This window comes from Eleutherodactylus coqui, chromosome 4, assembly GCF_035609145.1.
Source record: "Eleutherodactylus coqui strain aEleCoq1 chromosome 4, aEleCoq1.hap1, whole genome shotgun sequence".
Lineage (NCBI taxonomy): Eukaryota > Metazoa > Chordata > Amphibia > Anura > Eleutherodactylidae > Eleutherodactylus > Eleutherodactylus coqui.
The window spans coordinates 189,276,927-189,303,945 of NC_089840.1; the positions used below are offsets into that span (position 1 = coordinate 189,276,927).

Consider the following 27,019-nt stretch of genomic DNA (forward strand, 5'->3'; position numbering starts at 1 on the left):
CTCAATGCTAATGCTCACATGGTTTATCTGTCTATTACTACTTAGACCCCCCACGACCACAAAAATAGGAATTCCAAGTACTCCCAAATGAATGAAGCAGAGGTTACATGCCATACATTTTAACGGGACTGCCAGAGATAGCCAAGTGCTTGTACCCAGCTATCTCTAGTTTTCCCATTGATAAGAATGGAGTGGTAGTGCACATGCATGACCACCACTGCATTCATCTGGAGAGACTCGGGACCCCCGTTCTCATGATTGTGGATGGGGGACAGGTTGCTTCTGTGGGACAACCCCTTTAAGCTTTATTTAACCAGAGAGTCTTGTTACATGTATCTTCTTACTATAAATACAGTAACTTTAATAGTAAATAGTAACTTACGCCAGATCAGAGGATGCGGTTTGCAAAAGCATTAGCGTCTCCCTCTTTGTAGCAGACCGTAATGCATTAACAGCATTCCTAAAGTATCGGACTGTTGATAACTTGGAGAAAGCCAGCTTATTCATCTTTTTCTTTGAGGTCTCAAGGTATCTTTTAATCTAAAACCATAATATAGACATTCAGATGGAGATACCAGTAATTCTACTACACGAACCAAGCATGCAGTGCGTTATATTACTACACCGAAACATGCACAATACAATGTAGTGCTTGTACTGAGAGCTGAAAACATTAAGAACATCATCACTAATATCTACCCCAAATATAACTAGAAGTCCAACTACTGATACTACTATTGGTCCTGTGCTGGAAAATTGGTAAAGTCCCTTCTTGATAAAAACCATGGACTTTTACATATACATATATATACATATATATATATATATATACATATATATATATACATATATATATATACATATATATATATATATATATATATATATATATATATATATATATACAGGGGTTGGACAAAAACATGGAAGCACTGTGAGTCATGCATGAGATTTTAATCATTAGCACTGAGCTGCCCTTTTGACCCTTGCTTGGCAGTAAACTAATTTTCCCATGCATATTTTTCATATGTGCGGGTAAAGATAGGTCCTTCCCTAACTTTTTGCTTTTTTTGTGTGCATGCAATAGCACTGGGTTTGAACAGTAAAAAAAACCTGAGGACTTATAACTTGTTCATGCGCAAATACACTCCGTTGCGGTGAGCATATTTGCGCATATGTTCATCTGTATAATCCCTGAAATAGCTTCTGCTGCACTATTTTATACTGAGACATCCCTTAAAAACCTGTACCGCATATACCAGGTGATATATATATATATTTACATAGGAGCTCATGGGTAATGTATGCTACTGTATCCCTATATAGAGGCATGCAGTGCAGGCATCTGTCAGAAGTATATGCTGGGACGTCCTCCTGGTCTTATACCTCCGATCTACCATGCAAACTGCATTGAGAATAGACTATAACCTTGTAACATTATAGTTAACTGAGAAAAATAATCTTTATAAAATCTTGGAGATTAGTTCCTTTGCAATGGAGTGTATTGGTTAAGGGGTGAGAGGGGTATGACAACATGGAGCTCATACAACAAAAAACAAAGTCAGCACTTCCAACAAATAAATTAAATGTGCACATAGGCCATGGTTGCAATGAATGTAGCAACAGAAACGCGCTTCTGCACTCATACACATTTATTGGCTGAACAAAAATGCACAGCTGTTATCTATACAAACCGCATAAAAAATGTTAGGTTCTTAGTGCATACTTTGATGAAAACATGAGGGCCCATCCGCCAGTTGGACTTTACTTTCAGACAGTTCTTAACTCTAGCTAATTCCTCTCTTTGGGTGGATGGGCCCACATGTTTTAATCAAGTCATGTGCTTACATTTTTATTGCGATATTAAATGTGTAAGAGTGCTGAAGTGTGTTACTGTTATTGAACATGGAGCCCTTGTCATTTTTAAGCCTCCAGATCATGGGCAAAACCATTCATTTAGTTAAAGTAGAATTTGAAATCATAATAAATGTAGCAAATTTTAATGTAATTTCATATATTTCCGAGCATGTAATTACATGTAAAGAGACTAAGCAAAAACGAGCAACTAATGAGATGCATCCAGATAGATCCGCACATACAGATGTCATTTTAGGCAGATGATCAATCCTTGATGTGATGTGGCCATGAGGAAAAAGGCAAAATTGTTACAGGAAATGGTCTGAAATCCCTCAGTACATTGTACTCAGGAGCCAATTTACCAGCTGTAAATGTCAAGCGATGGATGGGGATCAAGAATTGCTGGATTTTAGTTTGTCCTAGAAATGGCTATCTCTTTGGACTTAATGCTTCGCCAGCCTTGAGAGGAGCTGCCTAACCTTCAATTACCCACAAACTGATGACCTTCTTGTGAGATATTGAGGTCAACCACCTGACAATGAATCCTCTGCAATGTCCCTCCAAGCCATTAAAATACGTTAATAGAGGACTCGTGAGAAAAGGCAATGCCAGAAACAAAAGTCATACAGAATTGATGATAGAATTGATAACAGCAATTACTTCTCATGGTGCAAATACTCTATATAAACCCTTAACTGTTTAACAGCTTCATTGTACATGCAGTATGTTTATGTACAAATTAACCATTTATCATTCATTGTTTAAAATACCTTAGGTTTGTTGCACACGGTGGAGCTATATGCACAAAGCCTTTCCAGAGGTAAACGGAGTCCCTGTAACTTTACACTATGGAGCCATAACCAATTTATGTACTACCATATACTACCACAATATAGCACCATAGGAGCTATTATCCTGTAGAGCAATGTTTAAGAAGGAGAATATTGTCTTAATGCTGCTTCCAATAGAAAATTACAGTTTTTAAGACAAGAAAAAACATCTGCATGTTTCCTTAAAAAATCAAAGTCATATTGCAAATATAGCAGTGACCATAGACTTCTATGTGAGCCATAATATGAATCTGTACAACTTGGAGGTTAAATAGTACATGTAAGCACCCCACTGCTGGCCTAGTGCTACGGCCAAGGTTGGGAGAGATGCAGAGTTGCAATGAGGTACCTGGTTGGAGTCCCCACTTCCTGGGAGGATGTTGGGCACTGCAGACACCATTTTACTGAAACCTTAGGGAGGCTGTAAAATAGGTTCCAACACTTCAATAGGGATAATTGGGGCTAAGCCTACCCCCAGCACACAGGTCCTGCAAGCATGATATGAAAAGGACAGAGCTGCGTCACAGCTCCAGAGGAGAGCAACAGAGACATTGACGGCAGCAGTGTGTGCTGCTCAGCAACAAAAGAGACCCGCAGTGACGCGGCGGCAGCCATTGTTTTAAATGCCATGTGTAGCACTGTCCACATACTGGGGAACAGTGCAAAGATATGAGATGGCAGAAAGGCCCTATCAACCAGGGCTGAAAATGGACGAGGAAAGGGCCTTAACGACTGCGGGCAGAAGAGGCAACCAACTCCAGATGTGGACCGGCCAGAGAGATCACTGGGACAAAGATCCTTCAGCGCATGGGAGGAGAGGGAGTCCTGCTCTGCACATGGGACTCTGTCCCCGATGACGCCAACAGCACCATGGGCCCAGGCCGAGATAAACAAATAGCTGCCCAACATGTGAGGCTGACTTCCAATGACTAAGTGTGTAAACATGTTATGGACTCTGATGGATGTACATAACTGAAAGTTTAGGGCACATTATAAGGCAATAGATTCTATGCGTACATAGTTTGTACTGGGTATGCAGGATTAGGATGTACAAGTAATAAGTATTAGGATGTACAATGCAACATGTATGTACCGAGGTGGCAAGGCAATTTACAGAGGTGCTACGCTCCAAGGAAAAGTTATGGTAGATGGAAGTTATGATCCACATTCTGTGTGGTTTGAGAAATGTACTTTGGTATCTACAGTCTAATAAGACCGCTGGGCTGTGGAGTCCCAGAATTACAGATAGACGAAAGAGACAGTCTGCATTACATGCAGACATTTGCACCTACAGTGTGTGAGGCTGCAACGTTCATGTCATGCAGTGGACCTTTGAAAATATGAGGATGATGATAGTATGAAGTACAAACACGGAGGTGTATTGATGCTAGTGTGGTTTGGGTGCCTTACCATTCCAAAAATGCTAGATATTGTAAGTGTGACTTCTGGTTAGAGTTAGCAGGCAACATTTAAAGTTCACTCCTGGTGAGAACATTATCCTCCCACTATATAAGGCACTTGTTAGGCCCCACATGGAATACTGCGTACAGTTCTGGACACCGGTGATCAGGAAAGATGTTGTAGTGCTTGAGGGGGTTCAAAGAAGGGCGACTAAATTATTACATAGAATGAGAGGACTGGAATATCCAGAGAGGCTATCCAAATAGCTATTACTTACCCTGGAAAAAAGATGGTTAAGGGGCGACCAAATAACTATGTGTAAATTCATTAGGGAACAATACAAGGATCTCTCCCATGATCCGTTTATACCCAGGACTGTGACGGTAACAAGAGGGCATCCGCTACGTCTAGAAGAAAGCAGGTTTCATCAGCAATACAAAAGGGGGTTCTTTACTGTTAGAGAAGTGAGACTGTGGAACTCTCTGCCTGAGGACGTGGTGTTGGCAAAATCCATAGAGGAGTTTAATAGGGGACTAGAAGTCTATCTAGAGCACTATGATATTACAGGATATAGACATTAGGGTTGTTGATCCGGGTCTTACAGTCAGGTAGGAACTATCAAACGTTGATCCAGGGATTATTCTGACTGCCATAATGGAGTTGAGAAGGACTTTTTCCCCCGAATGGGCTAATTGGCTTCTGTCTCATTTGGGGTTTTTTGCTTTCCTCTGAATCAACATGGTGGGTTGGAAACAGACTGAACTGGATGGACTTTGTCTTCATTCAGCCTAACCTACTATGTTACTATATATAAAGTAATACAACCCCCCCTTTCATACTTTAGTGAAGTTTATCTTGGTTTCAGAAAAACTGCCTCAGTCTCCATCTGTCAGCTGCTGTACCATCCTGAACTTTTGTTGTACCACAACCCACGACACTGATGACATATGGAAGCTATTTGATATGTAAGTAGGCGGCATTGATTTGGCTGTAATGTGGCCACATTTTAGGGTCCAAGTTATAGCTCCAACACCCACTTGAGTGAGGATTCTGGATATTGCAATTGTAATACAGAAGCTAAAAGTGGACCTACTGTATTGCGGATATTTATTCTGGATAGGAAGACATAAGCTTCTGCGTGATTGCCACAAAACCTAGAATGTCACGGCTCTGCTGCACCAAACGTAGGTCATCATAAAGTCCTAAAGAGAACCACCTCTGTCCTGATCTTTACAATTATTAACTAGTTTAAAATTGCAGTTTTACTGATTAAAGGATGAAGTGGTCACCAAGTGCTCTACAAGAATGATATACCATAGTCAAGGACAATTCTAGAAGAGATGAGAAAACTGAGACACAGCAAACTATAAAAGAGCAAAAGTCATTTCTAATGTTCTGTGTATATATTTAGGCGAGGCAAAAAACATAAGGGAAGACTTCATACAGTGATGAATCCGAACAGGAGTTGCTGGCCTTGAAAATTGTGTAAAGGATGGTGAGACAATGCACTCAGGAGGTTCCGAAGTATCCAGAAAAGTGTTGGGTTCTTTAGTTTCAACTAGGATTTAAAACTCTATATAGATGTTTTACGGCAGCTGTAAATACTGCAATAGCCAAATGTTATGCTGCTATATCTACATAATGTGGTTCGGGGACATTTGTTCCCTGACTTTGCTACAACATAGAATATTAGTTGGCAAACGAGGAAAACTAAGGCTTTATTCACCTGGGACAAAGACTAAGTTTTCTGCCCTAGCTCTGAGTCTACATACCCTAAGCAAGGTAGATGGACACATGGGGCACAAGCCCCTTCTACACTCCTGAGGGAGAAGCTACCTTTCCATAATGAGGATTTCTACTGCATTAAAGATCTAATGTAGGGTTCAAAATGAAATCAGGAAACTAATGCTGAATAAACTACATAGGTGTCAAATAGTTATTTATGTCCCTCAGTTTTCTCAATTGTAATTTTTATCCTAATTGTAAATTGAATCCAGAAATCTTCATGCGCCGTATTTTATTAATGCCTTTTACAATTGTTAATGTATTTGTAATTTTTAGTTACCATAATTTACAGACTGTCATCTCAAACCGCAGAGATCTAAAACATATTTATTCGCAAGCACACATATTAAAAAATCTCATCAATCTCTTGTAATGAGGCTTGATGCAGGTTATTAATGACTTCACTAAAAGTGAACCGCGCAGGGTTACTGTATCCAAAGAATGGAACTTACGGAAAGTTACAGCAGCTGTAAAACACTAAGATATCTGGGGTTTATTTATATGCACTTTATTAATCATCTCCCGTTTATCACCAGCATATTTCTTCTGGATTGGAAGGCAATAGCAATATGATTGCTGCCTGATGGACTATATTGATGGCAAGTGAGAAGAGTTGGACAGGGTGGCATTAAACTTGCTTGATCCTTTCTTCTGTGGAATTATCTTATTTCCTCTAGCCACTGAAAGGCCGGCTGCACACAGGCAGATTTGCATTGCGGAATCCAGAGCAGGCGACCGCCTCCAGGTTCCGCAGCAAATACCGCCCATAGCATGCTATGGAAAAATGATTCTTCCTGCACACAAGTGGAAACTAATTGCAGTTTCCGCTCGCGGAAAAAAAATCTCTGCATGCTCTATTTCTGAGCGGATTCCGCATGGATGGCATCCATTGGAGTCTGTGGAAGCCATCTGACCATCTGAAAAATGGAGTCCAAGGCTGTAGCTCTGTTTCCAGATCAGATTAAGCTCCAACAGTGAATTCCCACAGTAAATTACACTATTTTGTTCAGGGAGTTTGCTGAAATTTGCCAAGGTCCTCATGTTCTGCAGGACATAATGAATAAAGGTGTGTGGTAACTGAAATAATTATAGAGTGGGAAAGAGTTTATCACGCAATTTTCCTCAAGCCAAAGTCAGAGGGACATTGAAAAGGAATGGGGAATATAATGGAAGGACTTGTTTCTATGAGACAAAGTTGGATGTAGCAGGATTTTTTATATGGAAATTTCACGGCATTTACGTCACATGTGAACATATCTTACAGTTTAAGGTATGTTCACATGTAACATAAATGCTGCAGGATTTACAGTACTAGCCATGTAGACAAGCTTCTATCAATCTTAACCTTAGGGTGAAAACACGTGGCCGTAGGTGCAACAATGCTTGCCAGTACGGAGTGTAGTTGTGCCTAAACGAGGAAAAGTTTTTGCCCCTTCGCCGGCCATCCAAACTCCACATCATAGACAGGAGTTTGAAAAAGACCCCAGCAAGACAGGGCAGGTCGTACTATTAATGGGGAGAAAAACACGTGTTTAAGTGCTCATGATGCAAAAAAAATCCACAGCAGAATTGACATGTGATGCAAATCTCTAATCCGCGACATGTCAATTTATGATGCAGATGGAATACCAGTGCGAATGAGCCCTTAGGAGCGCTAAATAGCGTTATAAAAAGTTCTGCAATCTTCTCATATGCTTCAATTCATCCCAATTTTGTCTTCGCTAAGACAAAATAGCGCGTTATTGTTTACGTAGAGGCTTAAAACCGACACAGAGCGAACACTTCCTGACAGCTGAGCGTTTACTACTAATCTATCCAGTCTAGACAATCCTCTGTGAGTTGGATTGCCTGGAAGATACATTACAGCAGAGTATCAGGGCAGGAGATATAATCACCTGAAGGAGCATTTACTCAACTGGATGGAACGTTACGTTAGCAGATTCTCCTTATTAAATCCGCATTATTGACAGCAGAGATATTGAAATTGGTAAGAAATTGAAATGTGAAGTGTATAAACCTCATAAACCTATTTATGCTTTCACAATAGGCATCTGAAATTGATAGTCTTATCTTAATGCAGATCAAAGTTTGGGTTTAAAGCACAAGAATATCCAATATAAATTTATAATTGAAAAAATGTACATTTTTATTTAGCTACTTTTTATTACTTAGAGAGTACCTAACTTTCGTCATAACTTTTCAGAATAAGCTGCCGTATGTGAGGACGTAAGGACTAACACAATTAGTAGTCATTGTATGAGATAGTTAAAGACCAGCCGTTATATCTTCTATACACTGCACATGCAGAAATCTAATTCACTGTAACACTCGCATACATGCATGTGCACATACGCAGATGTAATATCAGCATGTAGGACAGAGTATAGCATTGTTAAGCAATATAGATTTGAGTTCAGAAGCTGTAACACAGCTGCAAGCATGTCTGTGTGGGAGTCTCTGCTTATGTCTTCCTCCTCCTCCTGCCCCTCTTCTCTATATAGACTTCAGTGGACAGCATGAGTCATCACCCTCATTCACTTTCTGCTCTCTGGTTTGTTATCTCTGTTACTGGAGGCAGGCATCATTTAACAGGCAGTGGATAGCAGATTAGAAGGAAAGAGACCACATAGTGGCCAGCACTTTAGGCCGCCTGCAGACGACCGGGTCAGATCCTGCTGCGAGAATTCTCACAGCGGGATGCGGTCCCGTGCCCCTGCAGAGGCTTGCGGCTCACCCGCTCCCGGCATCCTCCTTCTCTACTATGCACCAGCTCCCGGCCAGCCGGCGCATGCGCAGAGCATAGCCAGCCTGGCAGTAATGACATTTCTGTGCGGGCTTCTGCGAGACCCGTACAGAAATAGAACATGCCGCGATTTGTTTTCCGTGTGTGCTTTCATGCGGACAAATTACGGACGTCTGCCTAGGATTGCATTTTTCAATGCAATCCAATGCAGGCGGGCACGGGCGGAAATTCTGCGGGAAAACTCTGCCCGTGTGCAGCGGGCCTTAGGGAGATTTTTTAGAGCAAATGTCACATTTTAAGTAAATAAAGTAATTTGCAGTTTTGCTAGGTATCACATTGGCTATCACTTAAGTACAAGTTATTTGAAAAACCAGAGACCAGTGAAGCGGACACAAACTTTCCACACAACATATGCTTATCCAATAGCCTATGTGTGCCATCAATATTGTAATTGCATAAACGTTTGTTAATTTTACCACAGAAAATCAAGTTTGCTCTGCTGACAACTGGGGGGTTTCCCTTTCAGCACTTTTGCAATCCACTGCCTGTTGTCGGTGTGTTTGACATTATGATATCACATCCCATTTCTACTGAGACTTTGCTGAATGTCTGACTCCTCTGTTACTACATGCTAAAGAAAGGCAAGTATTCAGATGCTGTCTTGCAGGTAATTGGAGCTGAGCTATGCCAGGCAGCATGAGGGAGGAGGTCCATACAGTACTGGCAGTATGCCTGGCTTAGGAGATGCCCCTTCCCTGTCTCCAGCTCTTATTATAGGGTGTGCAGAAAACACAAAAGGAGTTATGGTGTATAATAAACCATGCTGCAATTTTTTTTTTCTCACTGTGAGGAAAAAAGATCGCTCATGTGAATAAATCCACTCAAAAGAATGGATTTCATATTCATGTGAGTTTCATGTCTTTCATCACACAAAACTTGCATGAGAATCTTGTTTGTGTGAATGCAGCCTAAGGCCTTAGTCACACGGGCGTTTTTTGCCGCGATTTGCGGATCGCATGACGGATGCGCATCCGTAAATCGCGTGACCGGGGCTGAAAAATCGCCCGAAAAATCTGCTCCTAGCCGCGTTTCAATAGAAACGGGCCGGAGCTGTCCAGCGCATTGAATTCAATGGAGCTGGCAATACAGCCGGCTCCATTGAAAGCAATGGGCTGCGGGCGATCTCACGATGAATTTTCGGGAAGGGCTTAAAAATATAAGCCCTTGCCGGAAATTCATCCAGAAATGTGTAAAAACAAAAAAATATATATACTCACCTGGTCCCGGCAGACGGAGTTCAGCCGCGGCCGGCCGGCAGTTCTCCTGAACTGCTCTGAGTAGTATTCAGCAGCCGGGGATTTAAAATCCCCGCCTGCTGAAAGAGTTGCCTCTGATTGGTCACAGCCTCACCAATCAGAGGCAGCTCTCACTCACACCCATTCATGAATTCATGAATGGATGAGTGAATGCTGCCTCTGATTGGCTCAGCGCAGGGACCAGCCGGGAACTCCGTCTGCCGGGACCAGGTGAGTATATATATATTTTTTGTTTTTACACATTTCTGGATGAATTTCCGGCAAGGGCTTATATTTTTAAGCCCTTCCCGAAAATTCATCGTGCGATCGCCGGCAGCCCATTGCTTTCAATGGAGCCGGCTGTATTGAAGGCTCCATTGAATTCAATGGCAAACATCGTTCTTCTCTGCCACAGCTGTTACAGCTGTGGCAGAGGAGAATGATTTGTCTTCTATATGTTCTCAATGGGGTCGGCGCTGCTGCCGCCAGCCCCATTGAGCGCATGTTGAGAAGAGAACAGGAATCGCAGATCACAGATAGGTGCGATCTGCGATTTCTGTTCTATAATTTATCGGACGAGCGCATAAAGAAGCGCTTATGTGTCCGATACCATTGCAAAGCAATGGTTTTATAAAATCGCCGGACGCATGCGCAAATCGCGCGAAAAAACGCCTGTCTGACTAAGGCCTTGAAGGGAACATGTCATCAGAGAATGACCATTATATAAATCAAATTTTTATATCAAACATATTTTTAAGAATTTTTTATTGTGATTTTTTTTTTAATTGTTGTTGTGATGCTCCTATATTTTAACAGAATACTAAAATCTTGCCATTTTTACACTGACCACAAAAGCCTAATAACAGTCTGTCTGCAGAGAAAACCTTTTAGCAGTTATCTCATATAGGAAAGATTACAACGAAAGATAAAATCTATATACAAATAACACAAAATTTACCAGCTCACCTCCTTCCCCTCCCTGCACAATAACCTCTGCACAGGTCACAGAGCATACCTAGAACAGTCTCCTATAGAAATCAATGGGTTGCCTAAACAGGCAGGTGCATCTAGTAATATGCTCGCCCCTACAAAGCGTATTAGCGCTTAAATCGTTTTTCGCCCTATTGCACTTGAGTTTGAAAAAAAAAAAGTGGTAAGATAATTCCTGCCCAATCTTTCTCACACATAGAAACAGTATGTGCGAGAAAGATAGGGCAAGTCTTTTCTTTTCTCATGTGTAGTAGTAATAGCGCGAGAATCCCACTAGTAAAAAGAAAACCATTGAAAATCAATGGCTTCGTTTCGTCCTGCTTTGCCGCCACTATTTTCACAGCAACAAAACGCAACAAAATAAGACCCATCTGTTTAAGCCCTCATAAATGATGCCCTTCAGGAAACTATAGTTCATCAGTGTAATAGAAGAATACATTCAATATTCCGACAGTTTTATCGTAGAATTGATTAGGCTCGTAAAAGAGCACATTGATATTTGCAGATAATGCAGTACCCTAGTATATAAGCCATTGTATAGCAACGCTTAATGAGCTAAGCATACGGGCTCAAATATCTGTCTCGCTTAGTCCAGGGATGTAAGTTTTATACTTACCTTCCCCGCTGCTCCCCGTTGCCCAAACTCACCACTGCAATACATTGAGGTGTACGCTAAGTAGTCTAAGGACTACTAAGCACACGCACTAAGGACTACTAAGCACATAACTCAATGTATTCAGTGGCAAGTTTGAGCGCTGACAACAGGGGAGCAGCTGGGAAGGCAAGTATAAGGGCAAAAAACACATGGGACATGAACTATTACGTTCGCCGCTATGGAGCGTATTAGTGCATGTTAGGTTTCTATTTTTGATTATTCAAACTCTGCACTATAGCATGCGAGTTTGAAAAAAAAGTGGAAAGATAGGCCCTGCTATATCTTACTCACACATAGTATTAACTACGTCCAGGACATATAGGGTAAGTCTTATCTTCTCTCTGGTGTTGTGTTAACACCCGAGAATCCTGATAGTGAACACGAAACCATTGCAATCAATGGTTTTGTTTCGTCTCATTATGGGACCATGAAAATCACGGCCGCATAGCGTGACTAAATCACGTTTTAGCCCTAAAACATACATCCTAGACTCAGCAGGTCACCTACTTTGAGCCCATGTGCTTAGCTTATAAAGATTAAAGTAGCTGACAGTTTCTTTAGAGCAGTTGCAGATTTGGACTTCATATTGTAAGCAGTGTTTTGGGGTTGAATCAACCATTGCTTCCTTGTAGATTTTACAGTATATGTTGCACATCTATATATATAAAGCTGAAAGCCCTCACTGACTCACTGACTGACTGACTGACTCACTGACTCACTGACTGACTGACTCACTGACTCACTGACTCGCCAAAAGTTCTCCAACTTCCCGATGTCGTAGAAACATAAAATTTGGCACAAGCATGGATTATCTCCAAAATAGGAAAAGTAATTGGGTCCCAACTCGATTATTCAATTCTAGCGCAAAAGAATTGGCGTCGAAATTTTACGTATATAATCTAAATCTGTCACTTGCCAATGCCATAGAAACTTAAAATTTGGCACGGGCATTGATTATGTCATAAATAGGAAAAGCTATTGGGTCCCAACTCGATTATTCAATTCTATGCACAAAAGAATTAGCGTCCAAATTTTACGTACGGAATGTATTTTTCTCACTTTCCGGTGTCATAGAACCGTGAAATTTGGCACGAGCATTGATTATATGATAAATAGAAAAAGCTAATGGGTCCCAACTCAATTATTCAATTCTATGTGCAAAAGAATTAGCGTCCAAATTTTACGTACGGAATGTAACTTTCTCACTTTCCGGTGTCATAGAAACGTGAAATTTGGCACAAGCATTGATTATGTCATAAATAGGAAAAGCTAATGGGTCCCAACTCCATTATTCAATTCTATGCGCCAAAGATTAGCGTCCAAATTTTACGTACGGAATGTATTTTTCTCACTTTCCGGTGTCATAGAAACGTGAAATTTGGCATGAGCATTGATTATGTCATAAATAGGAAAAGCTAATGGGTCCCAACTCGATTATTCAATTCTATGCGCAAAAGAATTAGCGTCCAAATTTTACGTACGGAATGTAATTTTCTCACATAGAAACTTAAAATTTCGCACGGGCATTGAATATGTCGTAAATAGGAAAAGTTAATGGGTCCCAACTCTATTATTCAATTCTATACGCAAAAGAATTGGCGTCCAAATTTTACGTACGGAATGTATTTTTCTCACTTTCCGGTGTCATAGAAACGTGAAATTTGGCACAAACATTGATTATGTCATAAATAGGAAAAGCTAATGGGTCCCAACTCCATTATTCAATTCTATGTGCAAAAGAATTAGCGTCCAAATTTTACGTACGGGATGTAATTTTCTCAGTTTCCGGTGTCATAAAAACATGAAATTTGGCAGGAGCATTGATTATGTCATAAATAGGAAAAGCTAATGGGTCCCAACTCCATTATTCAATTCTATGCGCAAAAGAATTAGCGTCCAAATTTTATGTACAGAATCTAATTTTCTCACTTCCTGATGTCATTTTATATAAAGGAAACGTCACATGGTTACCTCCCCGTGATGTTTCCTGGGTAATGCAGAGAACTATGCAAAATGGTGAACATATGTTTTTCCGGTATCTCTAAAGTAACCACGGCTTCAGAAGATTTTCCGTGTGAACACCAGATAAACACCAGTACCAAATTAACTCTGGCGAAGCCGGGTATATCAGCTAGTCTACCATATAATGAAGTTAAATTGTTGCAAATGACTAACTCACCAGTGTTTCGTTTCTCCCGGGCCGGTCACGAGGATAGCTCATGAGTTCTATCTTGTGGAATTTCTCCTGCAGTTGTCCAAGTACCTTGTCAATGCTCTCTCCTTCAATTTCTGGAGAGCCGGGCTCGGAGAATATGAGCTCTAATTCTTGTCTGGTTAAAGATAAAATAATGTTGTGTAGGCACACATGTTACTAGGAAATTAAAGTTGACATTTGTTGTATAGCTCAATATTATGTTCAATAGATTTATATGTCTCAGGATGCATGCATCCAGATACTATAGCTATAGTGCATGCAGAGGTAGTACCTGGGCCTTGGTGCCTGAGGGGTCCACTGTATAATTAGTGGGGGGCCCTGCTAAAGATTTTGTGTGTATAGGGAATTGGAATGTTAGCACAACTCTCCAGTGAAAGGTCACAAGGCAATGGGATAAAATATCCAACTTCTTTTTTATTTAGTGAATTTAAAAACTAGCAATACACACGTTTCAGGGTGAATCTCTTCATCAGTCATGCTGGGGTGTACATCACTACTAGTGGTATGCAACAGGCTGGTAACACCAGCAGCTAAAAGAAGCTGACTCATCCCCAGTGCCACCGGCTCAGTTCTCCCCGCTCCTGGTGTCACCAGTCTGTTGAGTACATACCACTCTACCACTGGTAACCTCCAGCCTGACTGATAAAGAGGTTAAAGGGGTTGTCTCGCGGCAGCAAGTGGGGTTAAGCACTTCTGTATGGCCATATTAATGCACTTTGTAATATACATCGTGCATTAAATATGAGCCATACAGAAGTTATTCACTTACCTTCCCTGCGCTGGCGTCCCCGTCTCCATGGCTCCGTCTAACTTCAGCGTCTAATCACCCGATTAGACACGTTTGCGCTGAAGGGTCTTCTGCCTTCGGGTCTGTCCGGCAGCAGCGACGTTCTGGCTCCGCTCCCTTCTACGTGTCATCGCGTAGCTCCGCCCCATCACGTGTGCCGATTCCAGCCTCCTGGACTCCAGACGCTGCTGCCGGACAGACCCGAAGGCAGAAAACCCTTCTGCGCAAGCGCGTCTAATCGGGCGATTAGACGCTGAAGTTAGACGGTGCCATGGAGACGGGGACGCCAGCGCAGGGAAGATAAGTGAATAACTTCTGTATGGCTCATATTTAATGCACGATGTATATTACAAAGTGCATTAATATGGCCATACAGAAGTGCTTAACCCCACTTGCTGCCGCGAGACAACCCCTTTAACCCCAAAATACATATTTATTGCTGGCTTTTAATTCACCAAATAAAAGAGAATTTTATCCCATTGCCCCACAATGTTTCACTGGAGAATTGTGCCAACATACCAGTATACCCACGTATACTGTCCGCCAATCTTTTGTTGAGTCCACCTGGTTGGCAGCATTTCCAACACTTGTTTTCTATAACCTTCCTCAAACCCTTTGGATATTGGGTTCACACCTAGCTTTCAGGCGTTTGACACTTTTTGAGTTTTGCCTCACCTGTTTCTTTAATTTTCAGCTACTGTTAAAGATGTTTGCACTGGAGACCAGAAGCTTCAAGTATATCAAGATGATGAGTTTGGCATAACTCACTAGGCATGTAATGCACTTTATAAATAGTGTACATATTGTAACAGGGTGAGAGGTGTGTGTGTCTGGGAGAACCAGACTTCAGCTGTAACCTGACTTCTCTTGTGAGCAGAGAGTCGCTGTGGACAAGGAGCTACGTTGTTCCAGTAGGACCCTTGGGGAACGCCTGCCCTAGGACTAGGGTCTGGAGACACTAAGACTTAAGGACCAGCTGCGCTCTGGACAACCACAGGTCTGTGAAAACAAACTGACTTATTACTGTTTCGCTCAGCTGTGGACTTACTTGCTCCTCCTATGGACTACGAAGGGTTAAATTGGACTTTTTGCAAACTTTATTATTTCTCTGGAGACCCAGTCATTTATGTTCTGCTAAAGCTTGTATGAATAAACTAACCAAGAAGTAAAAGTGACCATTTGGCATACTCATTAACCCCCGTGTTGCTACAATATACACCAAACTTTTATTTTAAAAAATTGTGCACCTTCTTAGAGACACTTGTTAGATCTGTTCTAAAATGTATAAAACTGTCTACAATGGATTGTAAAATTGGTGCTTGCTTGCATATTCCATTTTTGATGCCAATTGTGGATTAGGCATGTTTTACTTAGTAAATCTAAGCAATTGTCATGTCCAAATTTATACGTTTTTAGTATTGACTCTATTGAGCTTACCTGGATGTGATGTGAACACCAAGCTGAGATCTCAGTCTTGCAGATAAGTTATGGCTTTCTTCAGAAACTACTTTCTGGGGTACAGAGGCATTAAGTGACATATATCCTCTACTGGTGGAGTTCCAAGATATCCCCAGTACCTTAAAAAGAGACATCTCATTTATAGGAAGAAAAACAAGAGTTAAAAGCACGACAGCGCTCAGATAACAGAAAGCAATACCCAGACGTAGCAGACAAAATTGGGGGGGTCTGATGAGGACAACCCATCACACCTATGGTCCTACATAGCCTTGAATTAAGGGATAGATCATCAATAGTTGATTGGCTGGGGTCCGTCTCTCGGGACCCAGACCAATCAGCTGTGCGAGCACAAGCAGTCAGTGCCACAGTAACAGAGGGCGGAGCGGAAGCCTCCACACCGACCTCCCATATATTGGCCATCGCTGGTAACTGCAGGCACAGCTGTCATTGAAATCAATGAAAGCCATGCCTGCAGTTACAAGCGCCGGCTACTACATGGGCGAAGAAATCCGCTGCGGCCTCTGTGTATTTGGAGCAGAAGTCTCCAAGGCCACAAGATAACAAAATGTAAAACAAGTAAAAGGGTCTGAAGACTTTCTGGACTTACTGTATATATCCAAGTGTTGAAGGGTGTAGGAGGAATAAACAGGAAACTGAAGTGAATAAGATAATGAAAATCCAAACTTACTCTATGGGGGGGGGGGGGGGGAGTGAAACTCACTCAATCTCTCTACATCCAGGGTGGCTTATCAGATATCAATGTCCATTTATTCAAAGCACCGGCTATAGGCACCAGTCAGGGAAACCCAAATGGCCTAAAGACAGTGACTGCCCTGCACTGTTTCTGTAGAAACTTTATGGAATACATTTAAAGTTTTTTTTTAAACTCCATTGGAATCAATAGGGAAAAAAATAGATCAGTTATTTCAGTTTCTCTCCTTCAAAAGCATAGTAGAGAGACGGAAACCCCAAATTGACCCCAATACCAGTGTGGAAGCAGCCTAAAGCCCCCTTCACATAAGCGTATGCTTATGCTTGTGCGCCTGGGCGCTGCATATGCGCAGAATGAACCGTGCTTTTTTGCGTGCACACCAGCATATTTTGCTGTACTTTTTGCACCCAAAGACATTTTCATTTGGAAAAAAGGCGCACTAATGATTTCCAGATGTCTTCTTTTTTCTGTACAGTTATGCAGTGTTTCACGCATCTTCTTGCATATTTTGTACGCATTTGCGCATCCCTATTGACTTCTTTGGAGACTTTGAGTTTTCAAATGTACAGGAAAATACAGTATGTCGCTTTCCTTTTTGCGCAGCCAAAATGTGCAGGAAAAATACATGCATGTGAACGAACCCATTGAAATCAGTGGGGTCTATTCTCTGTGCATTGCCCGCGTGTGCAAATATGCTTGCAAATATGCCGGTGTGAAGGAGGCCTAACCTAGATATGCCTTTCAGTACTGAGATACCATGTCAGAGTGTAGTGGTGAGTGTGTGGCACGAATCTGGAGATGAAAGAAGACGAGATGAAAGAAGAAAGAAGACACATAAGTGCTGGATTATTCTTCTGGAAGATACAAGTTAAGTTCTGAAGTCGTCCTTTCAATAACTAGGCGTGAAGCCAAACCCCAGCCGAGGCCCCCCACAGATCATTAGTGTTTGTTCCCAGCCAGTTCCGCAGGATCACATTTCTAAGGGATATCATTATTTCAAGCACTTTTTGCTATTGTCTTTGCTTTAGAATTCTCTAGATGTTACATTTGCGTTGCAATATATAATAGTAAAGGGGTTTTCATCCGTTTCCTCCATCGACCAGGTTTCTTCGTAATAGAAGTAACAGTCATACTATTGTTTACTGATACTACTAATAATCACTAGTAGTTCTGGCACTAGTTAAAAAATATATTTTGATGTGGAATTCCGCAGCTGTGGATTTGACTGCGTCCTGCGGCGTATTTCTGTCCCGTGTGAAAGGTCCCTCACAGGATGCAAAACCAATATGTACAAAGGCCCTAACACATACATTGGAGTAGGCCTGAGGCCAGGTTCCCACTACGCTTTGTATACCGCTAAAAAGTACTTTGCTTTTGAGGATTGGAAAAATAGTACTTTTAACCCCCTAATGCCACTAGACGTGTTTACGTCCTGGCAGTGTGGCAATTAAAGTAACAGGATGTGAACTTACGTCCAGTGGATGGCACAGGCTCAGAAGTGAGCCCACCCATGCCAGAGCGGGAGCTGCTTCTCAATATCCTACTGCAACAGCGGCGATCAGTGAGAATGCTGATCCCTGACGGTAATGGCCCTTTTCGACACAAAGATTTTCACTCAAAAATCGCTCAAAGCCATCTTTTGAGTGATAATTGTTATGTCTAAGAGCTAGTTTAGATACAACAATTATTGCTCAAAAAATCTTTTGAGCGATAATCGTGTTTTTTTTACTGCGCAAGGTGATCGCTCAAACGTTGAGCGATCACCCTGCACTCCGAACTGAGGATGCAGAAGACAAGCGGGGTGTCCCCACTTGTCTTCTGCATACAGATGTTCCCCACTCAGAGCGCCCGGCTGTTGTACAGCCGAGCGCTCCGAGCGGAGTTTGGAGAACACAGCTGGATCGTTTCGTTCTTCATATCCCACCTGTCATGGGGAGTGGGATACAGCTGAAACAATAGTATTAGCTGTATCCTGCTGTGAATCCCTGATAACTGATCGCTGATCTTTCAGCATGTTGAAAGATCAGCAATCAGCGACGGCTTAACAAAAACTGCATGATGTCAGTTCAGTTAAGGCCCTTTTAGACACAACGATTTTCGCTCAAAAATCGCTCAAAGCCGTCTTTTGAGCAATAATTGTTGTGTGTAACTGCACTGACATCATGCAGTTTTCATTAAGCCGTCGAAGATCAATCATCTTTCAGCCGGTCCAGCTGTGTTCTCCATATCCTGCTCGGAGCGCTTAGCTGTATAACAACCGGACATTCCGAGCCGTTTTCTGTATTCTCCGCTGTTATACAGCCAAACACTCCGAGCAGGGAACAGCTGGATGCAGAAGACAAGCGGGGACACGCCACGTTTGAGCGATCAACTTGCGTTGTAAAAAGAACACAACGATTATTGCTCAAAAATCGCTTAAAAGATTTTTTGAGCGATAATGGTTGTGTCTAAGCCAGCCTTAAGTCCCTACATCCCAGGATCAAAGTAGATAGCAGCATGTAAAGGTTTCATAGAGGAAGCGAAATGCATTATTATAGCGATCAGAGTTTTTCTGGTTCAAGTGGACAAACAAGATGTAAAAAAAAAAAATGGTATAAAAAACAAACACATAATACAAAAAAAAACTTTTTTGCGCACTTTCCCCTCTTTACATAACCCCCCTCCCAAAAGAAAACTGAAATAATATATTTGGCAGCATCTTATCCCTAACAAATTATCCTGCACAGCAAAAAGAAAAAAACGTTTAAAAAAAACTACTAAATGAAGGCAAAATGCTTATTTTTTTTCATTTTGCCACCAAAGACATGCAATAAAAGTGAGTAGAAAAACTATATGCACCCAAAAATGATACCAATAGAGACTACAGCTCGAAACACATAAAACCAGTCCTCTCCGAGTTCCGTCCATGGAAAAATAACATTTATGACACTTTCAATGCAGTGATTTAAAAAACCTAGTAATTTCCACGACAATAGGCTTTTTATTGCACATAAGTTGAAAAATCTAAAAAAATATATAATTTTGGTATCATCGTAAATGTACCGACCCCAGAAAAATGTATTATATCATTTATGCTGTATGACTTAGAGCTTATTCAGACAGGCGTATATCGGTCGGGTTTTCACACCCGGACGATATACACTATCCCTCTCTGCAGGGGGAGGAGGCGGGCCTGGCCAGGAGCAGTGCCCTAAGCTCCCACCCCCTCTCCGCCCTTCATCACTGCTTGCAATGGGAGGGGTGGGACATGGGCAGAGCTAAGTTCCATCCCGCCCCCTCCCAATTGCAAACAGTGATGAGGGGCGGAGAGGGGGCGGGAGCTCAGGGCACTGCTCCTGGCCAGGCCCGCCTCCTTGCCCTGCAGAGAGGGACAGTGTATATCGTGAAAACCCGACCGATATACGCCTGTCTGAATAAGTCCTTACGCTGTAAAAAAAAAGAAAGAAACGTCAGAATTGATGTGTTTTCTCTCTCTACTAAAAGTTTTACAACACATTATATGTACCCAAAAATGATACCAAAATTACTGGGATTCGTATTCTTCAATAGGACAGAAAATAGGGAGCCACCATTGTGTTTAATCCAGTTGCATCCTTTTTTACAGTTGGTTTGATCAGATAGAAGGTAGCGCCGCCGGACGCATGCGAAAATGTCCTGTGAAGAGGCTGAAGGTTCGGCTTCTAACCTGCATTGTCTTCTGTCACATAGGGGCTTGCTCGCACCAGCGCCTTTGCCCGCACATTGCACAGAGAATACAACCCATTGTTTTTAATGGGTTCATTCTAACTTTCACTTTTGTGCGTAAAAAATCTCCCCGACATACTCTATTTACAAGTACAATTGCGCATCAAAGGCACCATAGGAGTCATGTGTGTGTGCAAATGCGCACCGGATCCCTGTGTAATTGCGCAATGAACTGCACGGAAACCGCAGGGAAATTGATAACATCGGGAACTAGTTAGGCTGCACAGAAAGCACAGTAAAAGGCGTAGCTAAGTGTGCAATAGCGTGACCTTCACAGTGCAAAAAGTCACGCTATCGTGAGCATTCCTGCACTTACGCTTGTCTGGCGATCGTGATTTTGCCGTGAGAAAATCACATCTCTTTTTACGTAATTTTTGAGTGTCAGTGATGTTTTTTTCTAGCAAAAACATCGCCACCGCTTGCAATTTTCTGTCACGTTTTTGCTATGACTTTCTTGTGAAAAGACAATATGAATTTCTAATGCTAAAAATGCATCGCATGAAAATCACAAGTTTGTGCTTTGCGATGCAATAAAAGGAGGCTCCGTAGGAAAACATGGCTCGCCCACATGGGCATATGTCACCCGCATATTAAGTCTGGTTTTTGGGGTTTTCAATCACTGCACTCCCACTCTGTGTTTTCGTGCATGTACACGAAAAAAAGGGAAGCATGTTCTATTTTTTTTGTGCAGCTGAAATGTGTGCGCCAAAATTTACACATGTGAACTAACCTATCGAAATAAATGGGTTCTATTCTCTACATATTGCATGCACAAAATACATTGGTGTAAAGCTGGCCTCACACATATGAAAAAATGTTTTGTGCATGCGCAAATACGCATGTACGAAAATCGAGCATGCTACTTTTGCATTTATACGTGCGAAAAAAATTGATAAAGATGAACCTATTGGAATCAAAGGGTTATATTCTCTGCGTTTTGTGTGCACAAATTTTGTGCGTGCAAACACGTTCATATGAAGGGGCCCTCAAACTTGCAATTCTGGACGTGAGCACAATATGTTTTTGCTTAAAAATGCATCCCATCGCATCTATGTATAACCAAGTTTATGGTGCTGCAGGGGGGTGACAGGTTCCCTTTAAATAAGACAATGTGGCTGATAGCTGCAGATCACTTGGATTCTGACCAGTTTTTATAAAGTCAATGAACAGGGAATGTCCTCAGAAAATGGAAAAAAAGAAATCGGCACTGGAGCCAGAGAAACATATTGGACAACGTCCTAGAATGCCGGAATTATGAAACTGCTGACGCAAGTAGTGGACTTCACTTGTCATCTTGCCCTGACCCTTCAGGCTCGACCACAGACAGTTCCAAAGGTGACTTATTGATATGAATACTGGAAAGAGACCACCAACTATCATCCTTAGTATACAAAGAAAGAGATATGTTAAGTTCTGAACTTTTCTAAACTTTCTAAAAACGTCCTTAAAGGGGTTCTACCAGAATAGCAAGTTTTGCCCTGTACACAGTATATTCACAGATTCACAGGATTCACAGGATATTTACATGGCTTTGCTGATCAGTGGGGGTCTCACAGCTGAGTCCACTGCTGATCTCAAGAACAGAGGCCCCATGTCCCTTGTCTTCCTCACTCTGAGGTTACTGTACCCTCCACAGTGAAGAGGAGACTGAATGCAGTGCTGGTTGCACAAGCACACCAACGCTTCATTCACATTCAATGGGACTGCTGAGTACCCAAGCAGTCACTCCCATTGAATAATGAATGGAGTGCTGACCGTGCATGCACATCACCGTGGGGGGACAAGTGACTCCCGCAGTGACAGGAGAACTGGTCATAGGAGTCCCATTTTCCAGATAGGGAACTCCTACACTGATCAGCAGGTTATCCCCTATCCCGTAGATATCCTATGGAGAGGCCAGAACTTGATATTTTAGTCCAAGCCCTTTAAATGAAATAATATCACAATCATATATATCACAATATAAATTTCTAGACCTTGGTAAACACTCTGAGGAATCTGTCAGCTCGTGCATGCTGCCAAACTGCAGGCAAGATGTTATAGAGAAGGAGGAGCCGAGCAGATGATTAAATAGTGGGGAAAGATTTGGTATAAATAATTTTAGTTCCTGCTCATTCTGAGCTTAGAGACCAAATGGGCGGTCCTATCAGTGATTGCTAGCCTTTCCTGTATGTGCAGTCATACACAGACAGCTGTCAATCACTGATAGCTCCGCCCACTGGACTGTTCAGCTCAAAAGGAGCAGAGATATAAATGAATATATTCTATTGAATCTTTCCCCATAAAACTACAGTATATATCTGTCTGCTCAGCTCCTCCGGATCTATAGCATCATGCCTGCAGTTTGGACAGTGTGTTTCGGCCAACAGGTTCCTTTTAAGGTGTCCTCAGAGTGTTTACTAAGGTCTAGACATTTATATTGTGATATATATGATTGTGATTCTAAGCGTTTCAGGCACTGGGTTGGAGCTGCAGTTGTGATAGCTGCAGATCTAGAGAGTAGTCAGGGAAGAGACAGAAGTCGACAATGGTAGGTCTCAGGTCACAGTAATAGGGAGTAGCTGGGTAGCGTTGTCAGGAGGAAGCCAGAAGTCGATAATGGGATGTCTCAGTTGTTTGTAGAAGAGCAGGCAGGAAAGGAACTTGACTGAGGCTGTGGAGCACAATAATCATGCACTGAGAAAGTGGCAGGGCCAGGTTTTTATAGTGAGCGTAATCAGGAACCGGACAGAGCTAGAACAGGGACTGGATAGCAGGATCTGGGAACAAAGCTAAGGTCATGCAGGGAAACTGTCTAAAGGGCTGGATGGCTCAGCAGTGAAAGCTGCCGACTGGAGCACATGTAGTCCTAAGTCCCTGACAGTGATATTATTTAATTTAAAGGGGTTGTACTAAAATATCAAGTTCTGTCCTCTCCATATCATATCCACTGGATAGGGAGTAACTTGCTGATCAGTGGTTTCCCTTAAGCATATATCAATGTATCCCATTCACTGTGGCTTTTTTGATGCTTTTCTTATATTTTGTGTAAAAATCACAAGAACATAAGCAGAAAAAAGGCAAAAATCTAAAATGAAAACGGCACGTGTGAACATAACCTAAGGGCTCCTGCACACAGTTGTTGTGTATGGCGTGATAGTATGGCTTCCACAGAGGTGCATTGGGGCTTTTACCACATCTGTGTACAGTAAACTGTTGCATGTTTCTTTGGACCCCTTTTGTATAGAAGACCCTAGGAGTAAATGGTTACATGCATAGAGCGGTGCATGGAGGCCTTGGCGCTATGTACTAAGAAGCCATATAACCTTTGTGCGCTGCCATACAGGCTCTGTGTGAAGGAACCCTTAACAAGCTTGTAGAATATCAATATGGCCTTACCTTAAAATCTGATTTATAGCCAAACGGGGAATTTTTGCAGCTGCCAAAATCTTTTGTCTTGTTGATAGAATCCTGGGACACGTTATACGTTACCTGACATCTCCCTGAAACATCTTCCTAAAACATACAGAAATATTACATTAACTTTGCATATCTCACTTATAGCATTATTAGAAGACATTGTAGTAGAGGCCTCAACGGTTAGACCTCCCATGCCCAAATGGGAGGAGAGGAAGATAAGCGAAGGTGTAACTAGTAGCCCTGGGCCTCAGTGCACAATCTGTAGCTCAATTCTAGTTGTCTCCTCATATGGAGAACAGAGACCTTATGGGCCCCTAAGACTCCAGGCTGAATCTTCTGCACCTATTATATTTACGCCCCTGAGGATTGGCTGATGCCACGTTTGTTGTAGTTTTTGCTTTGTTATAAACAGAGGCGTAGCTATAGGCTCAGGGTACCCGATGCAGAAGTTCAGCATGGGGGCCCTCCACAACATTCCTTTGCATCGTTGGGTCTCTTAAGAAGCCCACTGATGCAACACCAGCAGCCAGCTAGGTTTTTAATAGATTAGGCCGAGACTAAATATAAGGGGTCCCAATGCAAAATCTGTAACATGTCCTCCAACATCCATGTACCATTTACAACACTGGTTCTTTCTTATACAGTAAAGGGGCCTTTGGACCTCCTAAGGCTCTAGGGCCCAGTAGCGACTGCTAGATCTGCATCCCCTATAGCTACACCCCTGGTTTAAAAAAAAACGGACAACAATGGCACATGTGAATATAGTCTAAGCCTGGGATGAACATTTGCTATAAACACAAGAAGCTTCACAAGGGCATATGCCATAGCAAGCGTTTTAGCGCATTTCACTGTACTTTCTGCACTGCCAGAGAACATTCAGATTGGCGTGGGATACACCCGTGCCGGGTCTGAAAAGGCTATGCAGCCTAACTACTCCACGGTATTAACGATTTCCCCGTGAAATTGCGCAGTTCATATTCCTATAGCACCTCGGGTGTGCAAATGCATACAACAATTGTGTGAGTGAACCCATTGAAAACAATGGGTTCTATAGTGTGCGCAAAAACGTGCGCAGATGCAGTCTGTGAAGCCCCCCTTACAAATTTGCTTGAGGGCTCCTTAGCGCATGCAGCATTTGTGTGCGCAATACGCAGTGAAATGAATCTCATTGATTTCAAAGGGTTATTAACTAGAGATGAGCGAGCGTACTCGGAAAAGCACTACTCGCTCGAGTAATGTGCTTTATCCGAGTATCGCTGTGCTCGTCCCTGAAGATTCGGGTGCCGCTGCGGCTGACAGGTGAGTCGCAGCGGGGAGCAGGGGAGAGCGGGCGGGAGAGAGGGAGAGAAAGATCTTACCTCCGTTCCTCCCCGCTCTCCCCTGCAGCTCCCCGCTCCGTGCCGGCACCCGAATCTTCAGACCCGAGCACAGCGATACTCGGATAAAGCAAATTACTCGAGCGAGTAGTGCTTTTCCGAGTACGCTCGCTCATCTCTATTATTAACATTTCCTTTTTTTGTGCACGTGAGAACATGCTCTATTTTGTGTGCAGAAGCACTGGGAAAAGCACACACCGGGACTTCATTAGGCTAAACAGCCTCTAAAGGGCTCCTTTACATGAGCATATACATATATGCGTTCGCCCGTATGGAATGTATATTCGCATGAATGAATTTTTAACAAGCTCAACTCCCAATTTTAATTGGTGTTTTAAAGCCATTCACACGTGGCGCTGCAGCGTGTATGTAAAAAACATGCAGAAGTAATAGCAAGCAACGATCGGAATAAACCCTTGGAATGGCAATAAAATGCCTAATTAGGGCCAACTGTCTTCTTTTCCCAGTGTTGAACGCAGGGTAACTCCCTCCCCTCCCTTTTTTCAGCTGCCATAGAAGTCTATGGGAGCTTCCTGCATAACATGGCGAAAGATAGGGCAAGGCCTAAATTTTCACATGAAGAATGATCAAGTAGGTCCTATATTTTCTCGCATGAATATTTTGTGCGGAAAAAATACATTTGTCTGAATGAAGCCATTGAAATAGAATGCATTGCGTGGTTGCCTTATACATGCGTCTTTTTAACATACGGAAATACCTGTGGAAACCTGTTTTTCTAAATAAATGCTAAATCTGGGAAGGGGGTGTTGTGTGCGTACATGGACAGGCCTTGTGTGTGCAAAAAGTACAGTACAATGCGCAGGCACACACAAATCAACTTTGTAGTGCAACTATGTTGTGCTAAAGCGTGCACATTTCCGTATATGCCTGTGTGACTGAGCCCTTACACGTGCCTTATATAGTGGAAGAATAATGTTCTCATCCCTCGCCCCTATACCTCTATTAATGCACCCCATGACTTTATTTGCCTTTGCAGCAGCTGACTGGCATTGGTTGCTCCAGTTAAATCTACAGTCAACTGGTACCACCAGGTCTTTTTCCATATCACTTGCAATACCCCATTAAGTGTATATTGGTGTCATCAGTTTCTCTTGCCCATGTGCATAACCTTACATCTATCAACATTGAACTTTATTTGCCATTTTCCTACCCAAGCCCCCAACTTATCTAGGTCCTTTTATAGCCGCACATTGTCCTCCGTTGTATTAATTGTCTTATATAATTTTGTATCATCTGCAAATATTGATATTTTACTGTGCAGTCCCTCTATCAGGTCATTGATAAATATATTGAACAGAATGGGGCCTAGTACTGAACCCTGTGGCACCCCACCAGCGACGGTGGCCCAATCAGAGTACGAACCATTTTTTACCACCCTCTGCTTCCAATGTCTGAGCCAGTTCTTTACCCAGATACACACGTTTTCACCCAGAAAAGTCATTTTATATATCAACCTATTATGTGGCACAGTGTCAAATGCTTTAGAGAAGTCCATATATACGAGAGCAATGGACTCTCCCAAGTCCAACCTAGCACTTACTTCATTGTAGAAGCTGATCAAATTGGTCTGACATGATCGACCCTTCATGAACCCGTGCTGGTGAGGAGATATACTGTTGTTTTCCTTGAGGTACTCCAGGATGGCATCTCTCAGAAACCCCTCGAATATTTTTCCAATTATTGAAGTGAGACTTACCGGCCAGTAGTTACCAGGCTCCCTTCTTGTATATTGTAAGCACATTGGCGATACA

At 42.2% G+C, this 27,019-nt stretch overlaps 1 protein-coding gene across 1 annotated transcript in view; it reads right to left on the minus strand.

Annotated features, from left to right (window-relative positions):
* LOC136625894 (microsomal triglyceride transfer protein-like) overlaps window positions 1-27,019 on the minus strand; it is a 77,658-nt gene that overhangs the window by 37,196 nt on the left and 13,443 nt on the right. The window contains exons 5-8 of the mRNA XM_066600468.1: window positions 23,851-23,967; window positions 15,996-16,135; window positions 13,736-13,886; window positions 383-540 (exon numbers count right to left, since the gene is read on the minus strand). Of these exons, the coding sequence (XP_066456565.1) occupies window positions 383-540; window positions 13,736-13,886; window positions 15,996-16,135; window positions 23,851-23,967 (566 nt within the window). The remainder of the gene's footprint in view (window positions 1-382; window positions 541-13,735; window positions 13,887-15,995; window positions 16,136-23,850; window positions 23,968-27,019) is intronic.